The following is a 23,994-nucleotide window of genomic DNA, read 5'->3' as shown; positions in this document are numbered from 1 at the left end:
GCGAAGAGGGGAGCGCTGCCGGGCACAGCCCCGCAGCCCGGGCAGGGCCCCAGGGAAGGACACAAGGCCGTCAATGCAGGGACACTGGGCAGTGCCCCTCTGTATCTCCTGGCAGTGGGATGGGGTCCTGGACAATGGGATAGTGCCCCAGACAGCGGGACAGAGCGTCACACCCAGGGGTAGGTGTATCCCTGTTTGCTCTCACCATCTGCTTTGCCTCTAGGGAAGCGAAAGATCCACTACCTGTTCGAGGATGGGAAGGAGATGGCTGAAGAGTACGACATCAAGACCGGCCAGCTGATGAGTAAGTGTTGCTCTCAGCTGTCCCGTGGGTCGGGACAGAACCACAGGGCCGTGGGTCTGCACGCTCAGAGCTGGGGTATGGAGAGAGACCGCCTGGTCAGGAACAAATTGCCTGTACATATCTTGGGAGATAGGCATGGCTGTAGCAGGATTTTATAGGCACATAAGTACAGTTCCGTTTGCAGCCAGGGCTCTCTGACTTCCATGGCACAGCCAATCTTGCTTTAGCCCAGGATCTTCCCCAAACACCTCATTTCTCACAACAAACTTGGATGGACTAAATGGTATTGCCGTTGTGGTTTCCTGGCTCTGAGTCTGTACCACATACAGGGCTGAAATATGCTTTTTGGTGGCTTCTGCAACCGCAAAAAAGCACGGTGTCAATTATGGCTCTTGTCCAAAACCACATCAGCTGCAGCATGGCACCTGTTGCAACCCTGCCATGGTTTCAGCACCCAGTAGCAAAAAAGAGAGGCATTCGGTACAGAATTTCCAACTTTAGGAATAAGCTGGTTAGCAGATCCACTCACACCAGAGTGGAAATTACTGGAATTAAGATACACGTGTTCATCTCATCTCAGCTGCTGGGCAGCTTTGGCAGTCATTTGCTGGAGTTGTTACAGAGCAGGATAATGAAAACCCTTCTTGTCTCTTCCACAGGTAGAAAATGGCGAGAGAAGAACACTCTCGGGGGCTCTGGCAAGTGGCAGGTAGAAGTGGGAGAGCCGACCTCGCCACTCCTGGGAGCACTGGAGTCAGAGCTCATAACGGAGAGCAGCTCAAATGTATGTAAGGATCTGCAGGCACCACTGCATCTAAAATTACCTAGTCTTGTGCTTACAGCAGTAGTTGGTAGATCACTCACAGCCCAAGAGACAGCCTTAACGTGCCCAGCACTCAGCTACGCATCATCCCAAAGCTGCAGGGCTGGGTAGAAAGAAGGTACAGCCTAGGTTTTTTGGGGGTCTTCAAGAGATTTGTCATTTCCATAAGTAAAGAAACTGTATTGCTGTGTTGGGCAACTACTGTCCTGGCTTCTGAAAAAGCAGGCTGACAGGGGAGCCAGTGCCGGGACAAGTCAAGGGATGGAAAACAGAGGCGACAGAAATGAAAGGCCAACACAGGCAGTGCATAGCAGAGTACAGCCTGTTTCATCTTCACACCCCTCTGGCTTAGAGGGAAGACATTTTTGTCTCTCACCATCTTTTCTACAGACCTAAAACACAAGCACAGTAAACTGGGGCAGAGCCAGGACTGAATCCAGCAGGTCCCTAGAACAGCCAGAGCACAGTATTTGGTTGCCTGTGAGGAAGAGGCCCAGTTTCACTGTAACCCTCAGCAAGACTCCGTTGCTGAAGTTTCAGCCTCCTGCAAGCAGAGCAGGCAGTGCCCTGGGCAAAGGCAAAGCACTAGTTCTAGGAAAGTGGTGCTCAGGCAGCTTCTTGAGTTACTCCCTAATGTTCCAGTGTGAAAGAAGAGCTACTCCCATGTGGAGTCTCACAAGGTAGTACAGGAAGAAAAGGGCAGGGAGGAGAGAAGGCAGCTGGAGGGGCCTTGCTAAAGGTACGTGTTTGCTGTAGCCTGTCTTCATGAGGAAGGATACCCTGAGCAGCTTCCAGTGGCGGATCCGTAACCTGCCCTACCCCAAGGAGGTCTACAGCGTCTCAGTGGAGGAGGAGCAGCGCTGCTGTGTCATCCGGACCACCAACAAGAAGTCAGTAAGGACAGAACTGCCAGTACTGGCAGTCCCTCGGGGTGGGCTGGCACAGAGAGCAAACTAGTGATTGTACAGGGGAGTTATCCCCTCTTGCCTTCTGTCCCTTGTGTGCAAGGGCTGAAGGGCCCCACCCCGCAGTGATGTCTCCTACTACCCAATTTCCACTCCCAGCTGCACCAGACACATTTACAGTAGAGCTCCTCAAGCTCTGCACTGGCCTTTGCAAATTCATCTCTTGGTTCCAGTAGTGTGGTGTTTGCTCTGTCCTTTCCCTGTCAGATGTTGCTGCCTTAAAAAAATAAAGTAAGAGCCTTGCAGACCTTTGGAAGGTAGAGCATTCCATCATCTCCCTCTGACACGACACTTTGATCTAGTCACTGCATCTCAGAATGCAGCAGATCCAGCAAAGTCGGGGGCACTCAGACAGACAGATCTCCCTGCCTAAACCTGTCCTGTAGTCACAATGCCAATGACACGATCTGTAAGTAGCAAGAAAAAAAGACAGACTGAATCTGGAAAGGAAGCACTGTGGTGTTCTACCAAAAGAGATTTGAGATTGGAGGGAAAAGAAAAGGAAAATGCTTTTAAGCATCATCTTTTAGTGTGTCAGTACATGGTATCTCTCATGGAACGACACATGCACTGTGCCCCAAAGCATGTAGATGCTCAGATAAGCCAGGATGAGCGGTAGTATTGGGAAGGAGGGCAGGGAGCGAGCCGCGGGAGCACAAGGGAGGATGTTGGAAGTGGCTGTAGGTGGTGCTGTCGGCACAGAACTGCGGCCCCTCGGCTGCTTCACGTCGCGGCACAACGCGAGTCTCCCGGTGAGCGGCTGCTCGAGCACTTCACGTCAGCACACCTGGAGGCTCAAAAGCAGGAGGCTGGGAAGGGAGAGCCTACCCCATGAAAACAGCAAGCAGTTCCAGCTGTAATGCAGAAAGATGTTGGCCTAAATGCACGCAGAAGAACTCACAGAAGAGTGGCACTTTAGTAGGGAGGGCTTTGTAGCAAAAGATGAATGAGATTCCATCAGCCACATGGAGCTAGAACAGGAACAGAGTATGTGATCCTAAATCCAACCACATACCATCACAACGAGGCTTATCTACCCCCAGTCCTACTGATAGTAGTGTGTATGCAGGAACTTCCTCGCCTGCTTAGGTGCTGTAGGGTTATAATATAGCACTGAGGCTTCACCCACGCCCTACTTGACTGCAAACTTTTTTTGTACCGCTGTCAGGAAATCAGCTGACTCCCCCACAGGCAGCAGAGAGTTACAGTCTTACAGTCTCATAGACTAGTGTCAGAAAGAGTCGAGGGACTTAACAGCAACTTATGGTCTGCATATGACTGTTAAGGACTTTTGGAATTAAAGCTGAAAGTCACCTCATTGGGGACAAGAATGACGTTGCTGTCAGTAGAGAGCAGGGACAGACTCCAGCACTGGAACACTTAGTACAGGCTCCAAGATATCTTAGATCATTTCTCCTGGGTCTCAGCCAGGGCAAGGCAACACTCAGCAACTAATTCCAAGATAGCAACAAAGGCATGGAGTCCACAGAGAGAACGCACATCACTACGGGAGAGAAAGGAAGCCTCGGAGCCTCTCCAGCACTTGGAAGTCAGCCACGCTGCTTCTGAGCAGCAGAGCTGTGCTGACTGCCAGCCAGAGGCACAAGTAACAGGATGGGCTGCCAAGTCACTACTGAATAGCTCAGCTCTAAATTCTCAGCATACCAGTAGCAGTTTTCCCTACAGGCTGACAAAAAGTGGGTTTCCAGTAGGAAAATAATAGAGGTGATTTCACATACGTACTTTGGATCTCAGGCCAGGACTCATGCTCAGAGTGTAATACTGCCCTTGGCCATGGGGTGAGAGGCGAGGGCAGAGAATCAGCCTGCATCAGCAGGGATAACCACCCATCAGCTACCTCCCCAGCCCAGACAGGAGCTCTTCACTTCCACCAGTCACTCCCATTCCCTCTGGCCACGGCAAGGGCTGCTCAAGTGGGATTTGCTTAAAACCTCTTGCTGTAAAATAAATCCATTAAACTAAACTCTAAAAACAAACCCAGAAAGCCACCTCCCCAAACGCCAAACCTGATTCAATTATTGTAGCGAGAGGCAGTGGTAACGTTAGGAGGAGGAGGGGGTGGCAAGGCAGATCTGGTTTCCTTTGATCTTGTCACAGATTTTAGTTTGAGGCCAGCCAAAGCCATTCTTCTCCCCTTCTCCTTAGTCCTGGGGCAGCAGAATGCTGCTGTTTCATTGATGACTTCCAAGGCCCTTTGAAACAGTGGGTTTTTTCTGTGTACTGCTTTTTTTTTGTCTAATCGGTAAGAAGTTAACACTTCCTTAACATGTCTTTGTGTTCATCTAATCTCTGCTGTTTAACCTTTGACATCTCCCTTATTATCCATGTCTGCCACCTTTTCCAAATACCGACAGCAGTGACAACACAGAACGGTTTGAGCCCTGCGGTAACAAGCCGTGTACATTCCTCCCACTGCACCGGGAGAGCCATTTGCTCTTTGTAGCTGTTTTCACCGTGACTTGGAAAATAAACTGCAATTTGGGCAGAGGTAGCTAAAGAGGCCAAGCCTCACACACAGCCAGCTGAATGGAGGACCACCTCTCATGGCATGACAGCAGCCACTGCCTCTTCCCATTCTGCTCCAGGCACCTCAGTACCGGCCACAGGCCAATTCCTTGGAGAGGACTGCCCACAAGAGTGTTGGAAGAGATTAAGAATCCAACCATGCCTCTGGGTGAGCACAGGACCACCAGCTAGTAGTAGAGAAGCAGTAGATGCAGGGCGAGCCATGGCAAGCAAGAAAGATCTCAGGCAAACACAGACACAAGTCTACAGAGTTCTGGCCCCAAAGTCTTAGGAAATCTCTTTGCTGCCTAGAGAGCTTTTAATCTCTCCAGTTCTGAGACATATCACCTTTCCTTCATCCTGAGCAAAGCCCAAGGTTTGGTTGGTGGAGAGACATAGGCTGGACAGGGAGCTGGCAAAAACCTCCCCGTCCTCTGCTTGGATGTGAGAGGTTATTGGAAGACTGGGATAGAAACCAGGAAAAGAACAACTAGGAGAGCTGTAAGTGCAGGTGAGCATCACAGCCACCATGTGGGCTGCATGGAGACACTTCAGAGCAGAGGCTTGAGTGACTGTGGACAGCTACACCTGGAGATCTGCTCCCAGGGCTATGCCTGAGCACCACCATGCCACCAAAGCAAGAAGTTTATCTAGAAAGAACAGCAAGAAGTCAAAAAGATGGGTTTAGGAAGGATTGCAACACAAAATGGTGCATCACTCAGAAAAGTAAGTCATACAGCACAAGAGCTTTGACAGCTGTTTTGACAAAAGCTAAATGGATCTGCTAGAGGGAACGAGAGGCCACGAGCAGGGACAAAGATAAGGGACACCTCTTGGTAGGGCTGAGTAGTCTATGCCTAACCATGTCTGTTATTACTTAAGGGCAAGCTGGAGGGACCAAGCCTGCTCTCACACACCAAAACACTTCAGGACTTTGCCAGCTCTGATTTCCAGTTTGGAGGTTTGTTTCTAGTGCTCCTGCCAGCCTGGGGGCACCGGCACGCAAACAACATGGTACAGGGGCCTCCTGCCAACCCTGAGAGATCTATGGAGCTCATCTACACCTTGTAAAACAGCAGTCTGTGTCTCAGCACTGCTAGCAGAGAAATAGAAACCCCACCTTCCTTAATTCTGTCTCCTCTCTCATTTGTAGGTACTATAAAAAGTTCTCTATTCCTGATCTGGACCGATACCACCTCCCCTTGGACGCAGCTGCCCTGAGCTTCGCCCATGCCAACAACACCCTGATCATCACGGTGAGGTTTTAGCAACACAGAACAGCACTTTGCCGTTCTCTTTATGCCCACAAAGAAGTTAAAATTCTTACACGTGGGGAAATGAGGCAGAGCAGGAAGATCTGCTGAGGGTCACTGATGAGCCCCCTTCTCTGTCACACAGTCAGTGAGAGTTTCAGATTACACTGGGCATGCTGACACTAGCCAGGAGAGCCCAGACTGCAGGAGGGGCCCTGCCTACTTCTAAAGGTGACTTGCAGGTGGAAGAGTGTCTGTCATGCCCTATTTTCCACATATCCTCTCTGTCAGGCCTGAGCAAGCCTCTACTCTCAGTAACAATAAGTTTCTCTTGGCTCTAAACATAAGAGTCCAAGGACCTGATGCACTTAGAGGTCTCTCAATCTTAAAAAAAAAAAAAAAAATCACCTGCTGCTTTGTGTCAGAGAGGGAATACTCCTACACACATGGTGGTAGCAAGAGACACGCTCCTTATTGCAAGGAGCAGACAGATGCTTTTGAGCAGCAGGTGCTTGTCTTCTTCAATGCAGAAGTCAGCTACCCAGAGGGCATGCCCTCTGCAGGAAACCTCGCAGCAGAGCTGGGGTGCACGTGCAGAGGAGATGGGCCAAGGGGAGCACCTTGAGTGCTCCTGAGCTTCTGTTTGCTACGGGCCAAAAAGCACCTGCATCCACTACTAAACTGCAGCTGAGCGAGGGGCCTCTGAGGGGTGAACAGAGGAACTGTAACTCTTACTTCTCTCTGCATTTAAAAAAAAAAAAAGAATTTTATACATATATATATATATAAATATATATATATAAATAACACTCATGAACATACAGTTAGTGAGCACAGCAAGGATTTGCTTGACAGGATATTCCAGAGGGGTTGGTGGGGGCCAATTGGAAAGTTCTATTTGCACTGTAAAAGATGCTCTGGATCTTGGAAAATGTCCTTAGCTTGATGGCACCACCTCTCCAAATGGGCTTCAGAGGCAGCTGATATCAGCAAGGCCTCCCTTGGCAGGAGGGCCCTGCTGGGCTGGTAGCACCCAGCCCCAGTTGGTCTGCTTGGAGAAGAGACTGACCAGGAGTGCTTAGGGAATGTCTCTCTGTCCTACAGTACCAGAAGCCGAAGGAGATCCTGGCCGCAGAAGAACAGCTGCAGAAGGAGCTGAAGAAGATAAAGGCAGCTAACAGTGGGGATGGAGACTGTAAGACCCAGTAGGCAGTGGCTGCTCAGAGGTTGAGGTGAGGGGCAGCTCTCTGGCACAGCTTCATGGTATTTATTTTGCCTTATCTAATAAAAATTAGTTCTGTTGTTAATTGCGCCATTTGGAGGAATCTTTGTAGGCCCGGGGAGATGGCAGGGCAGTTGATCTGTCTGCTGCCTGGTCTGCTGATTTATGCAGACATTTTATAGAACCATAGAATGGTTTGGGTTGGAAGAGACCTTAAAGATCATCTCGTCCCAACCCTGCTGCCATGGGCAGGGACACCTTCCACTAGTTGAGGTTGCTCAAAGCCTCATCCAACTTGGCTTTGAACACTTCTAGGGATGGGGATGATCCTTCTATGAGTTGTGGAAAGCTGCAGCACACAAAGGAAGCACACCACATCCACAGCCAGCAGCCCTGTCCCCATCCTCCATGAGCAACATGACACCTGGCTAGTTCCCCTTGGGAATTCCCTCTGTCTGCCACCATCACCATCACCATCAAAGGCAGTAATGTTTGGAAAACAAGAATACCCTCCTCACCCCCTTTACCTGCCTGGGATATGCTTGGAAGCAATTCCCTCCTGTGCGGTTGTGCAGGTCCTCCGTGCAGTGAGAAGGATGCTCTGGTGACCCTGGTATCTCTGCAAACAGCACCAGTGCTTAGACCTGAGTGGGCACAGCCTATGAAACAGCTGCTCCCTCACCGTGCACAAAGTGACATGGCTGTGCAGGAACCGAAAGGCAGCTGCCTTCATTTGCATGGCAGAGGGGGAAGCAGTGGCTGGGTCACTGACCAGCTCAGGAGCAGCAGTAGCCCACCCTTCTGTGAAGGCACAAACATGGCCATTGCAAACCTCACTGCACAGGAACAAGCCAAACAACTTGCTCCTTTCCAACTGCCCTCCAACAGCCACCCCTGTGCTTAGATTTCTGAATGTTGTTCCATCCCAGTCCATACTTGAACAGTTCCTATCCAAACAAACCCTACCTTCAAGTGAGCTGCTCATGGGCTCCTAGCATAGCTCCCCTGAGTGGGGTTGCTTTCAAACCACAAAAACTCCTTAGAGCACAGGGCTCCAGCAAACATCCTCCTCCAATTCTTGTGCATCACAAGGGAAGATCAGCCTCTTGACAGTGGAAATCAACCTGTTGAGTTCTAACAAAGCACCATGCTGAGTGCCTCACCATAGAAATGCTCCCAGTTTGTGATACAAACCTCTCCTTTACCTAGCCAGGACACCTAAACTCAGAGCCAAGTAGGGTTCATGCACCTCCTTCCCCAAGGAGGGTCAGATCCCAGACACCACTGTATTCACCCACAGCACATTCATCCACACCCATGCAGACAGCACAGAGCACACTGAAAGCTATGGTTGTTCAGAGACCCAAGTTGGGTTCAAAAGGATGACACAAAAAGGAGCAGAGCCCACTTGAATGTGTTTACAGGATCCCAGTAAATCACATCCAGGTGTTTGCACTAGTCTGTTTTGCTGCTTCATTATGCAGGCAGCAAATGAGTCACAGATCCTACTTTTTGAATTCTTGTTTGAAAAGTGACAGGTAATCCAAGATCCCAGGAATACCTTCAATGTAGCAGTGTCACAGGGTCTAGCCAGGGAAAGAGCTCTATCACACAGCTTCTAACCTACCTTAACCCAACCTCCCCTACACAGCCAGGCCCCTGCAATCAGCAGGTAATGTTGCAGCCCCTTTGGAACTTGAAACAAAATATACATCTCTTTTGTTTCCCTTCAGTTTTATTTAGCAAAACATGACCATTTCAGCCCTGCCAAGTGCACAGCCTGACCTTACAGCCAGCTTGGGGAGGCACACACTGAAAGCAGGGCTGGCTCTGCCTTTTAGCTCAGTTGTTACTCTTGGCTGTGAAGGACAACACAAGCAGCTGTCAGGAGAGAAAGTGCACGAGAAAGGTGGGCCCCAGTCCAGGGACCTTTCCCTTCCACCAAATCAGTCCACCCCACACATAGCCTAGACTTGCTTCAAATGGCTCAGAGCTTGGCTGATCTCAGCCTGACCAGCGCACACAGCTGATAGGGCATTCTGGCTCAACTTGCCCTCCAAAGACTGTATCCACAGGAAAAGTAAGAGGGTAAAAAAAGAAAAAAAGTAACACAGTTAATAAAACAAACCCTAACTTGCACAAAATAAAAAGGGTAGAGGACAGTTGGCCATTTATTTCCACTAACAGGCAGGTGAGGTTGAGAAAGTTTGACCCTTTTGTGCAGTCTTCATTGTAGCTTTCTGGCAGGCAAAAAAGTCCCTTCAGAAGCCTTGTGGGCCATTCTCACCTCTCCTGCCCTGCAATTCCCTGAGCCGAGTGTCAGCTCTGCTGCGTTGGGGTGACCAGAAACAGCTGTGGTGCTCCTCAGGGGGCTGTGAAGTCCAGGACGTGCAGTGCTGATGCCAGGGCAGCATATAGGTGGGTGGTACTGAAACGGAGGCAGTATACTGGGCTGCTGGTGGGTGAAGACAGGTGAAAGCTCTGCAAGAAAACAGGAGAATCAGCCTTTCAGAGAAGAGGTCAGCCTAAAGACCCTGGTAGGTGTTACAGATCCGAGGCTGAGATACTTGAGAGAAGCAGGTTTTCCCTGCATATATAGGTTAGGTTCCCCACAGTGGGCTCACCCCAAGGACGGCCCAGCAGCCTCTCTCTCTTTTTGCAAAGACACATGGGCATTGGGCTGCCAGAGAACAGCTCTGCTGCTGCCCAGCCTCCAGCCAGCACTCACCTGCAGGCACTGAGTCTGTCGCTTGTCCCAGAGGCGCACCACGCCGTAGTAAGAAGAGCCACTGGCAATCATATGGTTCTTATCACTCCTTATGCAGTACAGGGCACTGTCATGGGGCTCTTCCCACTCCTGGACGCACTTCCTGCAAAGGCAGCACAAACCAGAGTGTGACTGAGTCTCTACTCCTCCACCCAATTTGCCCAAAAGAGCTAATTTGGCAACAGTCGAGTTCCAGGCACTGCACAAGGGAAGTCCAGGAGCCTCACGAGGGCCTCAGGTGGCAGCAGGCTGGCTCACCTGGTGCTGGTCCGTATGTCCCAGTAGCGGATGTAGGTGTCATACCCACAAGAAAGGAGAAGGGAGGGTGTTTCATAGAAGACATCAAGGACTCCAGCTCCACGGTGGAAGTCGGTCCCTAAACAGGTCAACAGCTGACCACTGCAATGAAACACAACCGAGAAAGAGTCATTCAGAGTAAAAGAGCTCTTCCAATTCAGCTAGCCAGAGCACAAATGGTACCACAGAAGTCTTCTAGATCTCATTTCTGTGATTCAACAGAATACAAAAGCCTGCACAGTTTTCCTCTCCTACCACCAGCTTCTGCTACCGTTTGGGCCACTGTCATGAAGGGTGACCAGCTGGAGTCACAGCTCTAAGAGAAAAAGGCAAGGAACAGGCACAGCTGACCCCCAGCAGAATGAGATCCTTTTCCTTGGGAGAAGTGACCAGTATTCTGAATTATGGGGCTCTGTTTCTAGAGAAGACAGTTCTCAACTTAGTCAAACTACAGATAATCTGCAAGAGCCACTTACCTGGTCAATCCAATCCCATACTCTATCCTTCAAAATACTGCTCACTGGGGTATTTCCCTGTATCTTTGACACACAGCTCAGATCCACAGGCAAATCAGACTCTCCCAACCCAGTCTGCCGTGTCTGCTCTCCTCAACCCCCTCTAGTTACATTGCATTCTGGAAACATAATATCTGGGGCTGAATGCAACAGATGAAGAGCAACTACCCCAAAGTGGCTCTGGAGATGACCTTCCAGAGGCTAGATGTTTGGGGTTTTTTCACCCTTTCCTCCTTTTAAATTTTGCAGTGAAAGAGCAAAAGCAAGACCTCTATGAAGCTCTGTGCTGGGTGCTTTGTGGAGGTATCACTCTGTTGCTTGTTCATGTGCAGAACCAGCAGCTCACCATGTTCAAGAAAAAGCTTGAGCCCCTTCCCTGGACCATATGAAATTGCATCAGGCACATGACACAGCCCATTCCCAGTATCACTGCACCTGCCCCAGCAGGCAGCAACACCCAGCCATGACAGACTCTTGGGAATGGAGGGGACAATCTACCCAGCTGCTTGAAATAGCCACCTATTGCAAGACCTCCTTTTCTTCCTCCTCCTCCTCCTCACACCGTCTACATCAAAAATGCTGGACACAATAAACCTTGAAGCACCTGCTTTTCAAACCCTGCTGCATGGCCACCCCTCTCCAACAGGCTCTTGGTTCTCAGGACAATGAAGCAATCCTGAAAGCCGACAGCACAGATCCCGCAGTGGGGTCACTCCCAGCATCTCCCTCCATTATTTTGTTACTTTCTGCTCCTTGATCCAGCATCACACAGTTCTGAGGCACATCGCCAAATGCCTTAATTCTGTCTGTAATCTGGGCTAAAGCCCTCGTCGGGGGATAAAGACCACACAAAAGGAGAAATAGAGTCCTGGGAGATGTTAAAACAAGTAAACACCTTTGTGTCAGGAGAGAGAAATCGCTGATAAAGCAGATTAGCGCCTCGAGCCCTGGTGTCCCCAGATCAGAAGGCGAGCCCTGGCCGATCTTTGCAGCCAGCACGCTTCTATGATCACAGAGCTGGCGGCATGCTGGGGCCAGCCTGTTTCCCCACAGTCACTCTCCAAAGAGCAGATTATGTAGAATAACAATTTCTTTGTGGCTGTGTAATTCCCTCCGTGACCGTGGCTGTGGGCAGCTACATTGGCCCTTGATGCCAGGGCCCTAGCAACCATTTAGAGAGGCCAACCAGCCCTAGCAATGGCCCCCCCTGCAAACCTCTCGGACAAGCTTTAACATCAAGTGCATGAATTAATTCCCCCCAACACGAATCCAGGGGTGCTGGCTTATTGGACTTTGTGTTTCTCCAGGCAAGGGATCGAGGGGATTCCAGGCTTCAGCCCTTTGCAACCTTCTCACAATACATTAACCCTTGGAATGTTACTTGCAAACTAACCCAGCAGCAACTCTGCACCTGTTTGTGGGTTGAGAGGTTGAAGCACTTGTGGTGCCAACACCGGGAGCAAGAGCTGTGGAGCTTGGTTGGCACAGATAGGTCCTCAGATCCACCATGGAGTGAGACATGGATACGTATCTCTGAGCTCTGGCACTCCCCTGCCCCTCCAAGCACACAAATCCCCTCCATCTGCAGTTCTGCAAAGCCAGCAGGACAGATGGACATGCACACAGCCCTTCTCAAGTCTTCTGCAAAACCTCTTCTTCCTACAAGTTATATGTGTGGCCCAGAGTTGCAAGAAAATGCAGCAGAGGTATGAGGAGGAGTCAGCTGTTCTCCTAGACAAGAATCCTTGGACTACCTGTGAGTTGCATAAGGAACCAGACAGCTCAACTGGCAGAGTTCTCTGCCAGTTGCTCATGTAGGAGCAAAGAGTCACTCACAGGAGATGAGCTACCCCAGCAAACCCTAGGCAGCACCAGCAGCTTGGACCCCTCTCTCCCCCCTTTGGCATTCTGCTGCCTTTTTTTGGGGGTTTTGCAGGGTAGCCCCTGGACTGGTCTTCTGAGCATGTGGCAGGCACTTCAGGAGAGGAAATTGGGACAGGCAGCTGCACATGGGCCACACAGCACAGTAGCACATCTGGTGAATATTCTGCTAGCTGACATCTGCCTCTGTTAGTTCCTTTCCACCATTTTCCCTTCTAATACACCTTTAGTATGTAAAGGACTAAGTGAGCTCAGGGAGAGAGTTCTGTGCTAAGGAAAAGTAGCAGGATACAAAAGCATGTCTAGGGATATTTTACTCACTGGGACCAGCCCTCTTCCTCTTCTCTTGAAATGGGTCACAGCAGATCTCCTCAAAACCTCCCACCTCTAAACAAGCACTCATCACACCCAGGGGAAACCTGGCCACGCTAAAGCAAGTCTTCCATTCCCCAGACCTGATTTCAGTCTGCAGCACTGCAAGATGGTAGCAATTTTTAATGGAGGCCTGGTAATGTCTCCAAGTGAAAAATTTCAGCATCACAGGGACAGAAGAAACCAGAGAGTCCGGATTCCTGCTTTCAGAGCTTCCTGTGCAGCAATAAACACCACCCAGGTGCCTCACTCCAAGTGTTCCTCTGTGCCTCCACACCTCACTGCACTGGTACCCTAAGCATCCCAGCAGGGTCACACCAGTTTTCCTCCCTCCACTCCACTTCCCTTTCCATCCTAGGCAACAAAAATCAAAGAAAAGGTGGAAAAAAAGGGAGGGGAAAAAAACTATTCACTTTTCTCTGTAGGCAGGGAAGGAGCACAGATACTTTCATGTTACTGCAGCAAATTAAACATTACATTGCTGGTTTGTTGATTTGTGCACTTCTACCCCAAGAACAAGTCAGCCAAAGCAGCTCTCAGCTGCGAGGTGGAGCCCTTGGATGCAGCAGCCCTCAGCAGTTCACAGAAACAAGGTATTCTTTGCTACAGTGAAGCACTTACCATCTGACACCAGGGAAAAATTCTGCTGTGCTGTACACTGGGCACACAAACCAAAACACCCAAGTGTTCTAGCAGGGACATACTTAAGGTGATAAAGAAACAGAACATGATTAGTATTTCCCCCTTTTTTCAGCAGACTAAGGTGTCTCTGGACCAGCTACCACCATGCCAGACTAGCTCTATGAGCCAGCAGCATACACAGACATGCTAAGCCCATGCTGAGAAGCAAACTCCCTGCCACCACAACTCTTCCAGCCTTGGGATCACAAGTTAGTGCCCACAAATTGTCCAGTCTTTGTTATACCAAATACTCCCTGCCCTCAAACCCCAGACCCCAAAAGTTTTCACTTCCTAGGGAGCAAAATCCACACCTAATCCTTAATAACCCATAAAGGATCGAGATAACCCATGAATGGGCAACTGAAAAGCAGCAGCACATCACCAGTGGTTTCTAACAGCTTAAATGGACAGAAAACACCTTCTCCATGAGGGTCAGAAAGAGATGTCACCACTATCTTGAACTTCATTTATCAGCTCACAGAGATCAACAGCACCAGCCAAACACAGCAGGGAACAGCCTTCTCCTTTCCTTTGTGGTCCCTTTTTCTCCCAAACACCTTTCAAAATCCAGGTGGCTGATCCTCAGCCCTTCAGAGGCCCCCTCCTTGTTAGGGGCCATGAAGGTTAGTCAGGAAACATCTGTGAAGACCGAGCATGGAAGGTTCACACCACCTCCGCACCATGCCATGGCCCTCCAGCACTATCAAGTAGAGGCTGTTTCACTCCCAGGCCTTTTCCAGGCAAGTCAGGTAGTTGCCTGTGCATATGGTAGGAGCTTTGCTTGTTTTCTGTACTGAACAACCTCGGCCAGATAGTGCCCAGGTTCAGTCTCAGTGCTGGGTGACACCAACAGAGACACCTCTGCACCAGTGGAGCTCTGTGAGGCAGAATCACCAATGTGACAGTGTAGGTTTCCCAGAGAGACCAGTCCAGAGCCAGAGCTCTCAGTTTCAGCACTTTAACCACAAATCACCTGGGCCAACGCAGTGCCTGCAGGTAGGCCTCCAGCACTGAGGAGTCTCACAGATATTCCTAATTCTTCCTACTTCCTGTTAGGCATCTATACACACCAAAATAATATTGGCAATACTCTGGTACCAGCTCACAAGGATCAGAGCCAGAGGAAATCCAGCAGCCCATTTTGTCCCTAGCACAGGAAAGCTGTTGGCACCAGGCTCTGGACTCCTCGCTGATAGAATAAAATGTTAAAACAAAGTCTGTGTGCCTGGGAAATGTATCAAACTGAGAAGTCAAAAAATGAAAGCCATTTTGTTCAGACACTATAGAGAATTCTTTGATTCATCTCCATCAATTTCCATGTTCTTCAGAAAACAAGACTTTATGAAATTACTTTAAAAAAAAGCTATTTTTTCAGGATTTCCACATTTCATTCTTTTCTTTCCACGCTGGAAATCTAGCCATTAGCATTGCTATTCTGATACCTCCAGAAGACAGGAGCCTTCTTGCCTGGAAGCAAAGTGAACTACTAATGAAGGGAAGAAGCAGGCTGGTTTCTTTAAGTTCTTGTTCTTCTTTCTAAAAACAGCTAAAGTTCTATTCCTTCTCAGTGCACTAATATGGAGACAAAATAGGATCAGTCATGGCAGAGCTCAGATGGTTAGTTTCCAGATAATCCCTGGAATGTTGCTGTCACAAAGTTAAAAGTCATATACAGCCTCCTGAGCTGCCGCGATCATTTGTGTGACTGTAAAAGCTCAGGATTTTCCTGATGGTTGGAAGTCCAAAAGAAGTCTACACCTGCCTCCCTGTACCCTGCCCATTTGCTGCAGGTCTTGTCCAGATGTCCCCAATACACAAGAACAACACTCCAAAAGCTGGGGTGAAACAATAAACACTTTTCTCCCTACCCTCCCTTTCTGGTGACCCTGATTCACTAGAATTGATATTATACAAATACACAAATTATAGGAAACTGCTGAATTCAGAACATCTGCTGAAAACAGATGTGCAAAATTGAGAACATAGTCATTTGCTCTGGAAACCTCACCTGCGAACCATGATCATCCATCAAAGAGGATAATCCATTGCATATAAGCAGATGACTATTCAGAAACCAAATGGAGCTCTAAACCAATATTTTAGCCCCAATAACTACTTGCAACAAGAAAGGTGGAAATCATATACTTTTAAAAAGAAGTGTAAAAAGTTATAAACACTGGGATATTTGATCTGAGTATCCACCAGAGAAAAGAAAACAAATCAAATCCATTTAAAAATAATTATCTGGGGAACAGCATTTGCACAATTTCTGTCAACCAATTTGGAGAGTGCACCAAAACCAAAGGGAAGAGCTGAGCTCTCGTCTCTTCCAGGTGCTTTGCAACAGCAGCTGAGGCAGTGAAGGGACGCACAGCAACTTATGCTAAGAAGGGAAAGGCATGATCAAACATCTGTAATGTACAGAGGAAGAAGCATAGATCCTTGGCACAGTTATTCTTCATAGAATAGCCTGCATTTAGACCAGGCTACTAATTCCTGCAGGGAGGTGTGGGATTGGCTTGGAGAATTTTGAGGGAGCACCTCAAAAATGGCTCAGAGATGCTGCTATAAGTGATTTTCAGGAGAAATGCCTCTCTCTAATTCTTCAGTGCAACTGGAGGAACTCGAGGCAGTAGGGGGTAATGACACCAACGACGGTCTGAGACTGTGTTGGGGGAGAGACAGAAGAGGGAGTTTTGCCTTCTTTTCTTCTGCTTTCTCTGAATTGGCCCACACACGTTTTAAATGGTCCAATAAAAAGATACAATTTCTTTACCTTTCCAGCTCTGGGACCCTGTGAGTTTTTGTTGTTCGGGTTCCCGTAAGGTTAAGTTCAGAGGATAAACTGACACGCTGGGCTATGGGAAAAAGCCAGTTTCTTCAAATAAAGCCACAACGGTGCAAAAGAGACCCTGCTGGGGCTTTTATTTGGGAAAACAAACAGAAATGGCACCAAGCCCTTCTGCTTTACGAACCAATTTAACTATAAAACCAATGTTCTCCCTCTCGGGGGTGAGGAGGGGAGAGAGACAGGACATGACAATAGTCCAAAACCTTGGGTGGAAAAAAAAAAGAAGATAGGACAAAAAAGGTTGTCTATCCCCTTTTCTTTCTTGTCCATGGCTCCTTTTCTTAGCACACGTGTGTTCTTGTAAAAACGATTAGATTGCAATTTGTATAACATGGTGACCCCCAAATTCAGACATTTAACCCCTTTTCTCTGCAAAGAATTTCAAGAATGTCTTCTCTGTCTTTCTTTCCAACGGGAGGAATAGGGGGGAGTTCTCTCAAACTGTGATTTCTTGGAGGAAGAGAAAAAGAGGGAGGCGAGGAAAAGAAGCAGGGAATTCTCAAAGCCTTTCGCCCCACTTGTGTGGGAACAGGCGGCTGTATTGCTCCCTTTCTGGACAGAGCTCTGCAGGTCTCCTTTAGTGGGGAGACAAAAAAAAAATGGAGAGTCTAAATCAAAACAAAGCCACCTCTTTAAATGAGCTACCACTAGCCAGTGGCAGAGGGGGTTCCTCATTCACTCCTTCCCATTCTTCTCTCTTGCCTCTGTTGATTCTCTCTCAACCCAGGGAAAAATAAAGATTACTTTTGCTTTGGCTCAGAGGGATGAAACTGATTGATGCGCTTGGAGTGTCCAGCCCCCACCCACGCTCTCTGATTGTTCAGGGCCTTGTAAAGTTGTCATAAATACGCCTCAACAAGAGTGCAAAGGCCACAGCATGCCCTGGACTGCACACATCCAAAGGGGCAGGAGCTGGCCTTGTGCTTCCCTGTAGTGAAACAGGGCCAAGACTGCCATGGGGAGATAAGGTAAACATCTGTATGTTCTTCCTCTTACAATGGTCTTACATTTATGCTAAGAAGCACCAGAGCCCTCTTAACAAAAGGAAGGCAGAAGATGCCCAGCTTATGTGAGAGAGTTCAGAAACACAGTGTCAAAAAACAAACCCCAAACAGAAATCAGTAAAGAACCACAAGGCCCCAACAGGTTTTGAGAACATATGCATACCATGGGAATATATTGCACAGGCAAGACTGAGCTCTGAACACGGCATCCAAGTCATCCAAGAGACCACTACTTAAGAGGCTCCCTGCAGTGCAAGCTTTCTCCAGAAGTGGTTCAGGCTATAGGCCTGGTATCCTGCCTCCAATGACATCCAAGGTCTCAGAGAGCAAGTGAATCAAAACCTACATTTCAAAGCTGCTGAATTGGGGTAGAAAATTCCTTCTGCCTTATCAAATGATTAATTTATTCCCAAAGACAGGAGACTTGTCTGCATTAGTCTTGCTGCTCAAGTCCCTTTCCACAGATCTACATCCAGACTCTCCATTCTACCTACCTCACTGCAGAGGGAATAGTTCCCATGGACCAGATTAGAAATCCAAAGACAGTTGTTGTTCCTGATTTAATACGAACAGGTCGAGAAAGGGTTTGCCTGAAGACAAAAATCCCCTTATGACAGACCCCAGTCTGTCACTTCACCAACCCTTTTTCCTTTGAACTTCAGGAAGAAAGATATATAAGTGGGAATATCACTTACATGATGCTTTAAAAAGAGTAACCAAAGAAATCTGTGGATAGGCTGAGGAAACAGTACAACAAGAAAAAAGGAAGAGACCCTCAAGGAAAAGAGAATGAGTAGCCACTTGAGGAAGGGCACTACCTGTGGATCACCCTATTGCAGTGAGTGGAAGCAGTGGAAGGCACACATTTGCACTCACTCACTCGGTGTAAGCACATCCCAGAAAGCCATTGGACAAGGTTTGGACTGGTTGTTGTGATTTAAAACTGTGTTCAACCAAGACAGAGATGCTGAGAAAGAAACCCAAGCCTGAAAGGAGTAGGGAGCCTCTTTCCCACAAAACCTGGAAGAGTTTCCTTGGCAAAAAAAGATGCCTGGCATGTGAATCTATAGAAACACAGGGCAGGAGAGAGTATTCCACATCTACAGCATGCTATTATTAATCTTCTTCTCCCCAAATCCTGTGAAACTGTTATCAGAACCAGGATAATACTTGCTATTGGTTGTCTCTCCTGTTACCAGACATATGCGACCACTTCTCTGTGACTGGACAAATCCATTTTAAATGCCTGGGTGAAACAGACTCCCCACACTTCTTGGAGTCAGTTACCTTTCCTTTCAATCTAGCAACTCCAGTTCTGAACCCATTTGCTCCTTTTGTTATGTAGAGGGTGTCAAACCTGTATAAACCTTGGAGTTCAAGACTGTGGAGAGAAAGCTCTTCTACAGAATTTATCTTAGAACATAATGCTAAGAAGTCTGCTTGTGTATCTTCGGTCAAGCTTCTACATTAAAAGCTTTTATGGAAAACATTTAGCAAGGTTTATAATCAGGAACTACACCTGCAGATTCTCATTTTATTTGTCTACTTCCACATAATCAAAAAATCTCAGCATGACAGGATGCAAAGTAAAGAAGGACTGGATTTTAACATGAAAGCATCAGTAGTGATCAGCTGACCAGGGTGTTCAGTGCTATATACTGCCACTGTCAAGTTACACTTGCTGTTTAAGAACAGTACAGGGAGCCCAAGTCTTCAAGCTCTCCCTCTTTGTGGAAAATTGCTCACGTTAACTCAATAGGCTCTGAAGAGCCCCCAAAATGGATGCAGATCAACATATGCTGGAATTTGAAAGACAGCAACCAATTCCTTTTGGCCCCCCCCCCCATGCCATAGACAGATGTGACTCATCAAGGGGCCCATGGAAGCATATACTAGAGATCAAGCAGCAGCATGTTAGCAAACTTCAGCCAGCTGCTTATGATGGTAATGCTCATGCTGGCTCTTGGAAAGAAAGAGGACAATGCTATAGCACTACAGGCAAAACAGATTACTAACATGCTCAGCAGCTGCCTGGCTACCCTGAGACTCTTCCCCAGCCCTCTGCTGAGGGCACCAGCCATACACCTGAATCTCCCTTCTCATCCACTCCCAAGCCATTCTCATGAATCCTTTACCTCCCACCTTCCCAAAACTTGTAGACATCAAAGCACCTGCTTTGAACACCTGAAAAGCAAGGGGCCTGACAGTCAAGAAATGCAACTCTGTATCTTCCATGCACTCTCTATTTTTTTTCCACCATCTCTTTGAAAAAGGTGGCAGAGATAAATGGAGAACAAAGAAACAAGAAAAAGACACAGCTTTGGCCCACACCCTGCCTATTACTTAAGGGGGAAGGAACTCTTCCGAAAGAGGAGGAAAAAAATGTGCTCAGACACAATGGCTCAAAAGGCCAGGCAGCAAACCGGGCCACTTTGTACTGCTAACAAGGGAAACCTAATTACAGGAAGAGGGCAAAGAGGGACAGATAAAAGGGATACAAAATTTCAACATCTGTTGCCATAAAGGGATAAGAAGTGGGGAAACGCAAAGTGTCAGTTTGGTGTCAGTGACGGCATAAAGCCACTTTCAAAGGGCTCAGGAGAGGGAGAAAAACCGAACAAGAAATTAGAGGGTTCTTAAAAAAAAAAAAAAAAAAAGCAAAAAACCACTCTGCCAAAAATGCTTTCAAAAGGGGGGAGGAGTTGGACAAAGACTGGATATTTAAAAGGTAGAGGATCTGGGTGGCTTGCAGGGCACAGCTAACTTTGGTTCAGTTTTCACAACAGCTCTCATGCCCTGCATCTGTCATGTCATGTCACAGGAAAGAACATTGTAGGATTTGTGCATTCAAAATGTTCACAGCATGAGGACTACCATGCCAGACAGATCACTGGTCCACCTCAAATATCAGGCTTGACAGAATAGCTCCAAGAGATGCTGCAAAGAGACCTGTGGAGTATCCTACCTTATGGAGAAGGATCCTTGAGGCAGGGCATTTGTCACCTAATGACATGCAGACCACCCCAGTAAGGGGGGAAGCAACAGTTCTCCACAGGCAAACAACAAATGCTGGCCTTGGAGCTGTCCCCAGTGGTGCATCACCCTCCTCTTCCAAGGAGTTTAAACTCCCAAAGGTGATAGGAAGAGAAAGAAGAGGAGGATCTGAATAAAGTTTCCTTTTCTCTTGCATGCCATTAAGTGGTTATTCTGCTGAGCCACACACTCACACTGGCAAATGAGATAGGAAAGTCAGAATAGAGAAAGGCAAAGGGGAGCAAAGAAAGGTATCTGACCTGTAAGAGGGGCAGCTACCATCATGTCTCACTGACAGAGAGGCAATGGGACTTGCAAGAGGCCAAGGAGTCAGCAAGGCCCGACACTTCATGAAAGGACACAGGTTAGTATCCAGTGGCCCACACTACTCATCGCTCTCCTTTTCCGTGCAGGCCTCTAATCAATGAAGTTACTCACAGCTGCCTTCCACACACACACACACCTTGATCCTGAGTGGGAATGAGTGCACAGCAACTTCCCCACATCTAGAAGCAATCAGATGGCACAATGCAGCATCTGTGGGATGAGAGATGTCCTCCAGAGGTGCAGCTAGCCAGCTTCAAAAGCATAAGAAAAAAACCTAAATCCTCCTTCATTACAGGAGAAAGGGCCAGGTGTAGCAGCATCTGGAATTCCAGCCATCAGAGACAGTGTCTTGGCATTACGCAGTCATCCCCCTGCTTTAGACTCCCCTTGACAATTGCTTGTTGCTGCCTGTTGTGGCTTTGATCCAACGCCATCATCTCAGCAGAGTCAGAAATGAAAGACAGTTGTGGGGGTGGGATGCAGCAAGAGGCATTTCCTTTCCCCACTAAAAATTTCCTTGATGCCAAACCCAACCAAGCCCTTTTCAAAGCACAGGACATATTTACAGGTGAAGATATTATCCCCTTCCTATTGGAGGGATGAGAATGGCTGCCCCAGGGTCAGGGAACAGCGAAGGTCATAAAAACGAAACATACCATGACCAACAGCTACAAACACCAGCCAAGGACTTATCTGGCATGGAACTAAGATGATCAGTACACAAAAGGTTATTTAAGCTTTAAATCCTTTCTTAGTATGTTCCAGCTCTCAGCTGTTGGGGAAAAGAGACCACCTATCTCAAGAGAAGAGAATGGCATTGAAACCGCTGCACTGTTACTTACACATCCCCTGATGTAGAGAAAACCCAGCTAACTGAACTAACTGAACTAACTGATTGCAGACAGTACTAAACATCTCAGTGGTGCTAAGGATCCTGTGGTTTTAAAGAACACATCTTAAGCATCATTGTACCTTGCATAATTTTTTTGACAGAAGTTACCCACATTCTGCACTTAGAGATCATGTCCTTGCCATGTTCAGCCTCTATGGGTCAACCTCTGGGCCTTTGTGACCACAAGGAAGGGGTACGCAGCAAATCAGAGAGCTTGGCTCTGTCTGCCAGATGTTATTAGGACACATTGGGCACAGAAGGAGTTTTTAAGTCCTGAGTGCCTCTAAGATTTCAAGTTTTCATGCCACACTCTCACTTCTGGAGTCTGACCAGGTAGACAACATGCAAAAGCCTCAAAGGAAGAGATAGCATTTCCTATGAGATTGCTTCTGGCAGCCACCAGAGCCTTTGAAAATGGATCAAAAGCTCTGCTGGGAAGAAGAACAGTTTATGGAGAGGCAAGACTCAGAAGGATAGCTCTGTACTCCCTTGCTATGAATGATCACATCAAGCTTCACGTGATAGTTTCCCAGCCATGCTCCCTATTCAGTCTCCTGCCCTGCACATGCTGATGAGTCCACCAGCTCACGGAGGTCCCTGGAGAGGAAAAGACCCAGTGGCATGGTGCATTCCAGCTGTAACAGGTGAAGAGGGAAAAATAAGTTTGACACTCCAGCCATTGCAACAGAGGCCCAGTGGCCTAGGTTGCCTTGGCTTTTTTATTTGCCTGTCACTCAGGCTTTTACGTTATTGAAAGATCAAACTCCGTTGTGCTTGTTCATTACCTTAATCCTATTTTCTACACAGCTTTATTATCTCTTCAGGCTTCCCTGGGAATGGCTGTCAGAACAGCTGGGGCAGGAGGGAGAGGGTTTCCCATCTCCTCACTGCTGGCAGATGCCTCTATTCAAGAACAGCCAGAAGACTTGATGGGCAGGGGTATCACAGCACAGCCTCCATCTTTCTGGGGTACTCCAAAGCACTGTTGGACTGGGTCACTAAGAATCATGCACCATTAGCTCAATGCACTGGCGCTCTCTTCCCTGCTCCACCTTATCCTTTGTAGGATGCATTGTTTGCAAAGTAATTTTGTTACTTCAGAGAAAAAACAACTGTTTTAAATTTGTATTTGATACAGCTGACTTAGATAACCTAATCTATTTAAACTATAGATTAGAAGGCATTTGGTCTCAGACTTGCCCTGAGACCTGCACCAATCCTCCTCCACCTCCTCTCCCTAAATACAGCTCTGCTCACACCCCTCAGGCCCTTTCTGCCATTGCTCACCTCAATCCTCACGGCACTCCTTTGGATAATCTGTGCTGTGCCACTCCTACCCAGAGCATACCAGTCCCGGAAAGCTGAGCTGCCGTTCCAATAATCCTGCCAAATATTTGCTACCTGTCCATCACCACACAAAGACCCCCAGGCTGAGAGTTTCAAATTTGTCAGCAGTTGAGTCTCACGTCAAGATTTGAGATCAACATTTCCCCAGTTGTTAAGGTCAGCACCTTCCCCAAAAAGGAACTACTCAAAGGCCCCAAATCCGAGGCCACAGCAATTAACCTCCTCAGTGTTTATTACGACAGAGAGAAGACAACATGCCTAAGTCACTTCCACAGATAACCTGCCCACACCTCACCTCTCTGAGCTACCAGAATTGCCAGCCAAGACAAGATGACTGTAGAGCCTGTGTTTGCCTCTGGCTTCTGAGCACGACAGAGAAGGGGGTGATGGGAGAATAGGTATCACCTTCCTCACCCCTCTGGCTCAGGCTGAGGCATCAGAGACAGATGGAAAGGAAGGTGTAATGGGTATATTCTGACTGTACAGGGGTAATGGGAAGAAATCACGATGGTTGTGCCATCAACTGGAAAAGCTGGGAAGAAAAGTCAAGTTGCTCCCTACTGAACCAGAACCATATACACTTTTCCATACCAGTTTGTTCTGTCCCCCACTCTGTCACAAATCTCAAGTTTAAACATCCCTTGCCTACATGAACTAAAGGAATGATTTTGCAGCATTTCCAATATCGCATTTCTCATTGTTATTCACTTTTCTCCTCAAGTCCCTTCCTGTAACCTGGAAGCTCACTCACCTCTCAAGGTCCCAGATTCTCAGAGGTGAGGTGTGTCCACAGCAGGCTGTCCCCGTCACAAATGAGCTGTTTAAAGAAAACAAGCAAACAAAAACCACTTACTAATCCTCATGTTCTGAAGAAACAGTGCATGAGCAAGACAGAAAACAGGTTACAAGACAGACTTCGAATTCTAGTTCAAGA

At 47.9% G+C, this 23,994-nt stretch overlaps 2 protein-coding genes across 2 annotated transcripts in view; one reads left to right on the top strand and one right to left on the bottom strand.

The window, feature by feature from the left end:
* Positions 1–151: 151 nt before the first annotated feature.
* DPCD (deleted in primary ciliary dyskinesia homolog (mouse)) lies at positions 152–7,178 on the top strand. The gene is made up of 5 exons (XM_018069242.2): positions 152–304; positions 964–1,088; positions 1,884–2,017; positions 5,772–5,874; positions 6,976–7,178. Exons 1-5 carry the CDS (start codon positions 265–267, stop codon positions 7,078–7,080), a joined length of 507 nt encoding a protein of 168 aa, XP_017924731.1. The 5' UTR covers positions 152–264; the 3' UTR covers positions 7,081–7,178.
* A 1,632-nt stretch (positions 7,179–8,810) lies between these two features.
* The window catches only part of FBXW4 (F-box and WD repeat domain containing 4), a 60,282-nt gene continuing 45,098 nt past the window's right edge, over positions 8,811–23,994 (bottom strand). The window contains exons 6-9 of the mRNA XM_029958570.1: positions 23,812–23,877; positions 10,119–10,259; positions 9,822–9,963; positions 8,811–9,574 (exon numbers count right to left, since the gene is read on the bottom strand). Coding sequence (XP_029814430.1) covers positions 9,458–9,574; positions 9,822–9,963; positions 10,119–10,259; positions 23,812–23,877 — 466 coding nt within the window. The 3' untranslated portion in view covers positions 8,811–9,457. The remainder of the gene's footprint in view (positions 9,575–9,821; positions 9,964–10,118; positions 10,260–23,811; positions 23,878–23,994) is intronic.

The sequence above is a fragment of the Manacus vitellinus genome, unplaced genomic scaffold, assembly GCF_001715985.3.
Source record: "Manacus vitellinus isolate BGI_N305 unplaced genomic scaffold, ASM171598v3 scaffold_15_pilon, whole genome shotgun sequence".
NCBI classification, from domain to species: Eukaryota; Metazoa; Chordata; class Aves; order Passeriformes; family Pipridae; genus Manacus; species Manacus vitellinus.
The sequence above is the reverse complement of the archived record's forward strand: the minus strand, read 5'-3'. Positions and strand labels throughout refer to the sequence as shown.

Excerpts from the sequence above, each read along its gene's own strand:
- DPCD (XM_018069242.2), top strand. The coding sequence starts at position 265 with ATGGCTGAAGAGTACGACATCAAGACCGGCCAGCTGATGA. Across the intron at positions 305-963 it reads CAAGACCGGCCAGCTGATGA|GTAGAAAATGGCGAGAGAAG; the intron begins GTAAGTGTTGCT and ends TCTCTTCCACAG. Across the intron at positions 1,089-1,883 it reads TAACGGAGAGCAGCTCAAAT|CCTGTCTTCATGAGGAAGGA; the intron begins GTATGTAAGGAT and ends TGTTTGCTGTAG.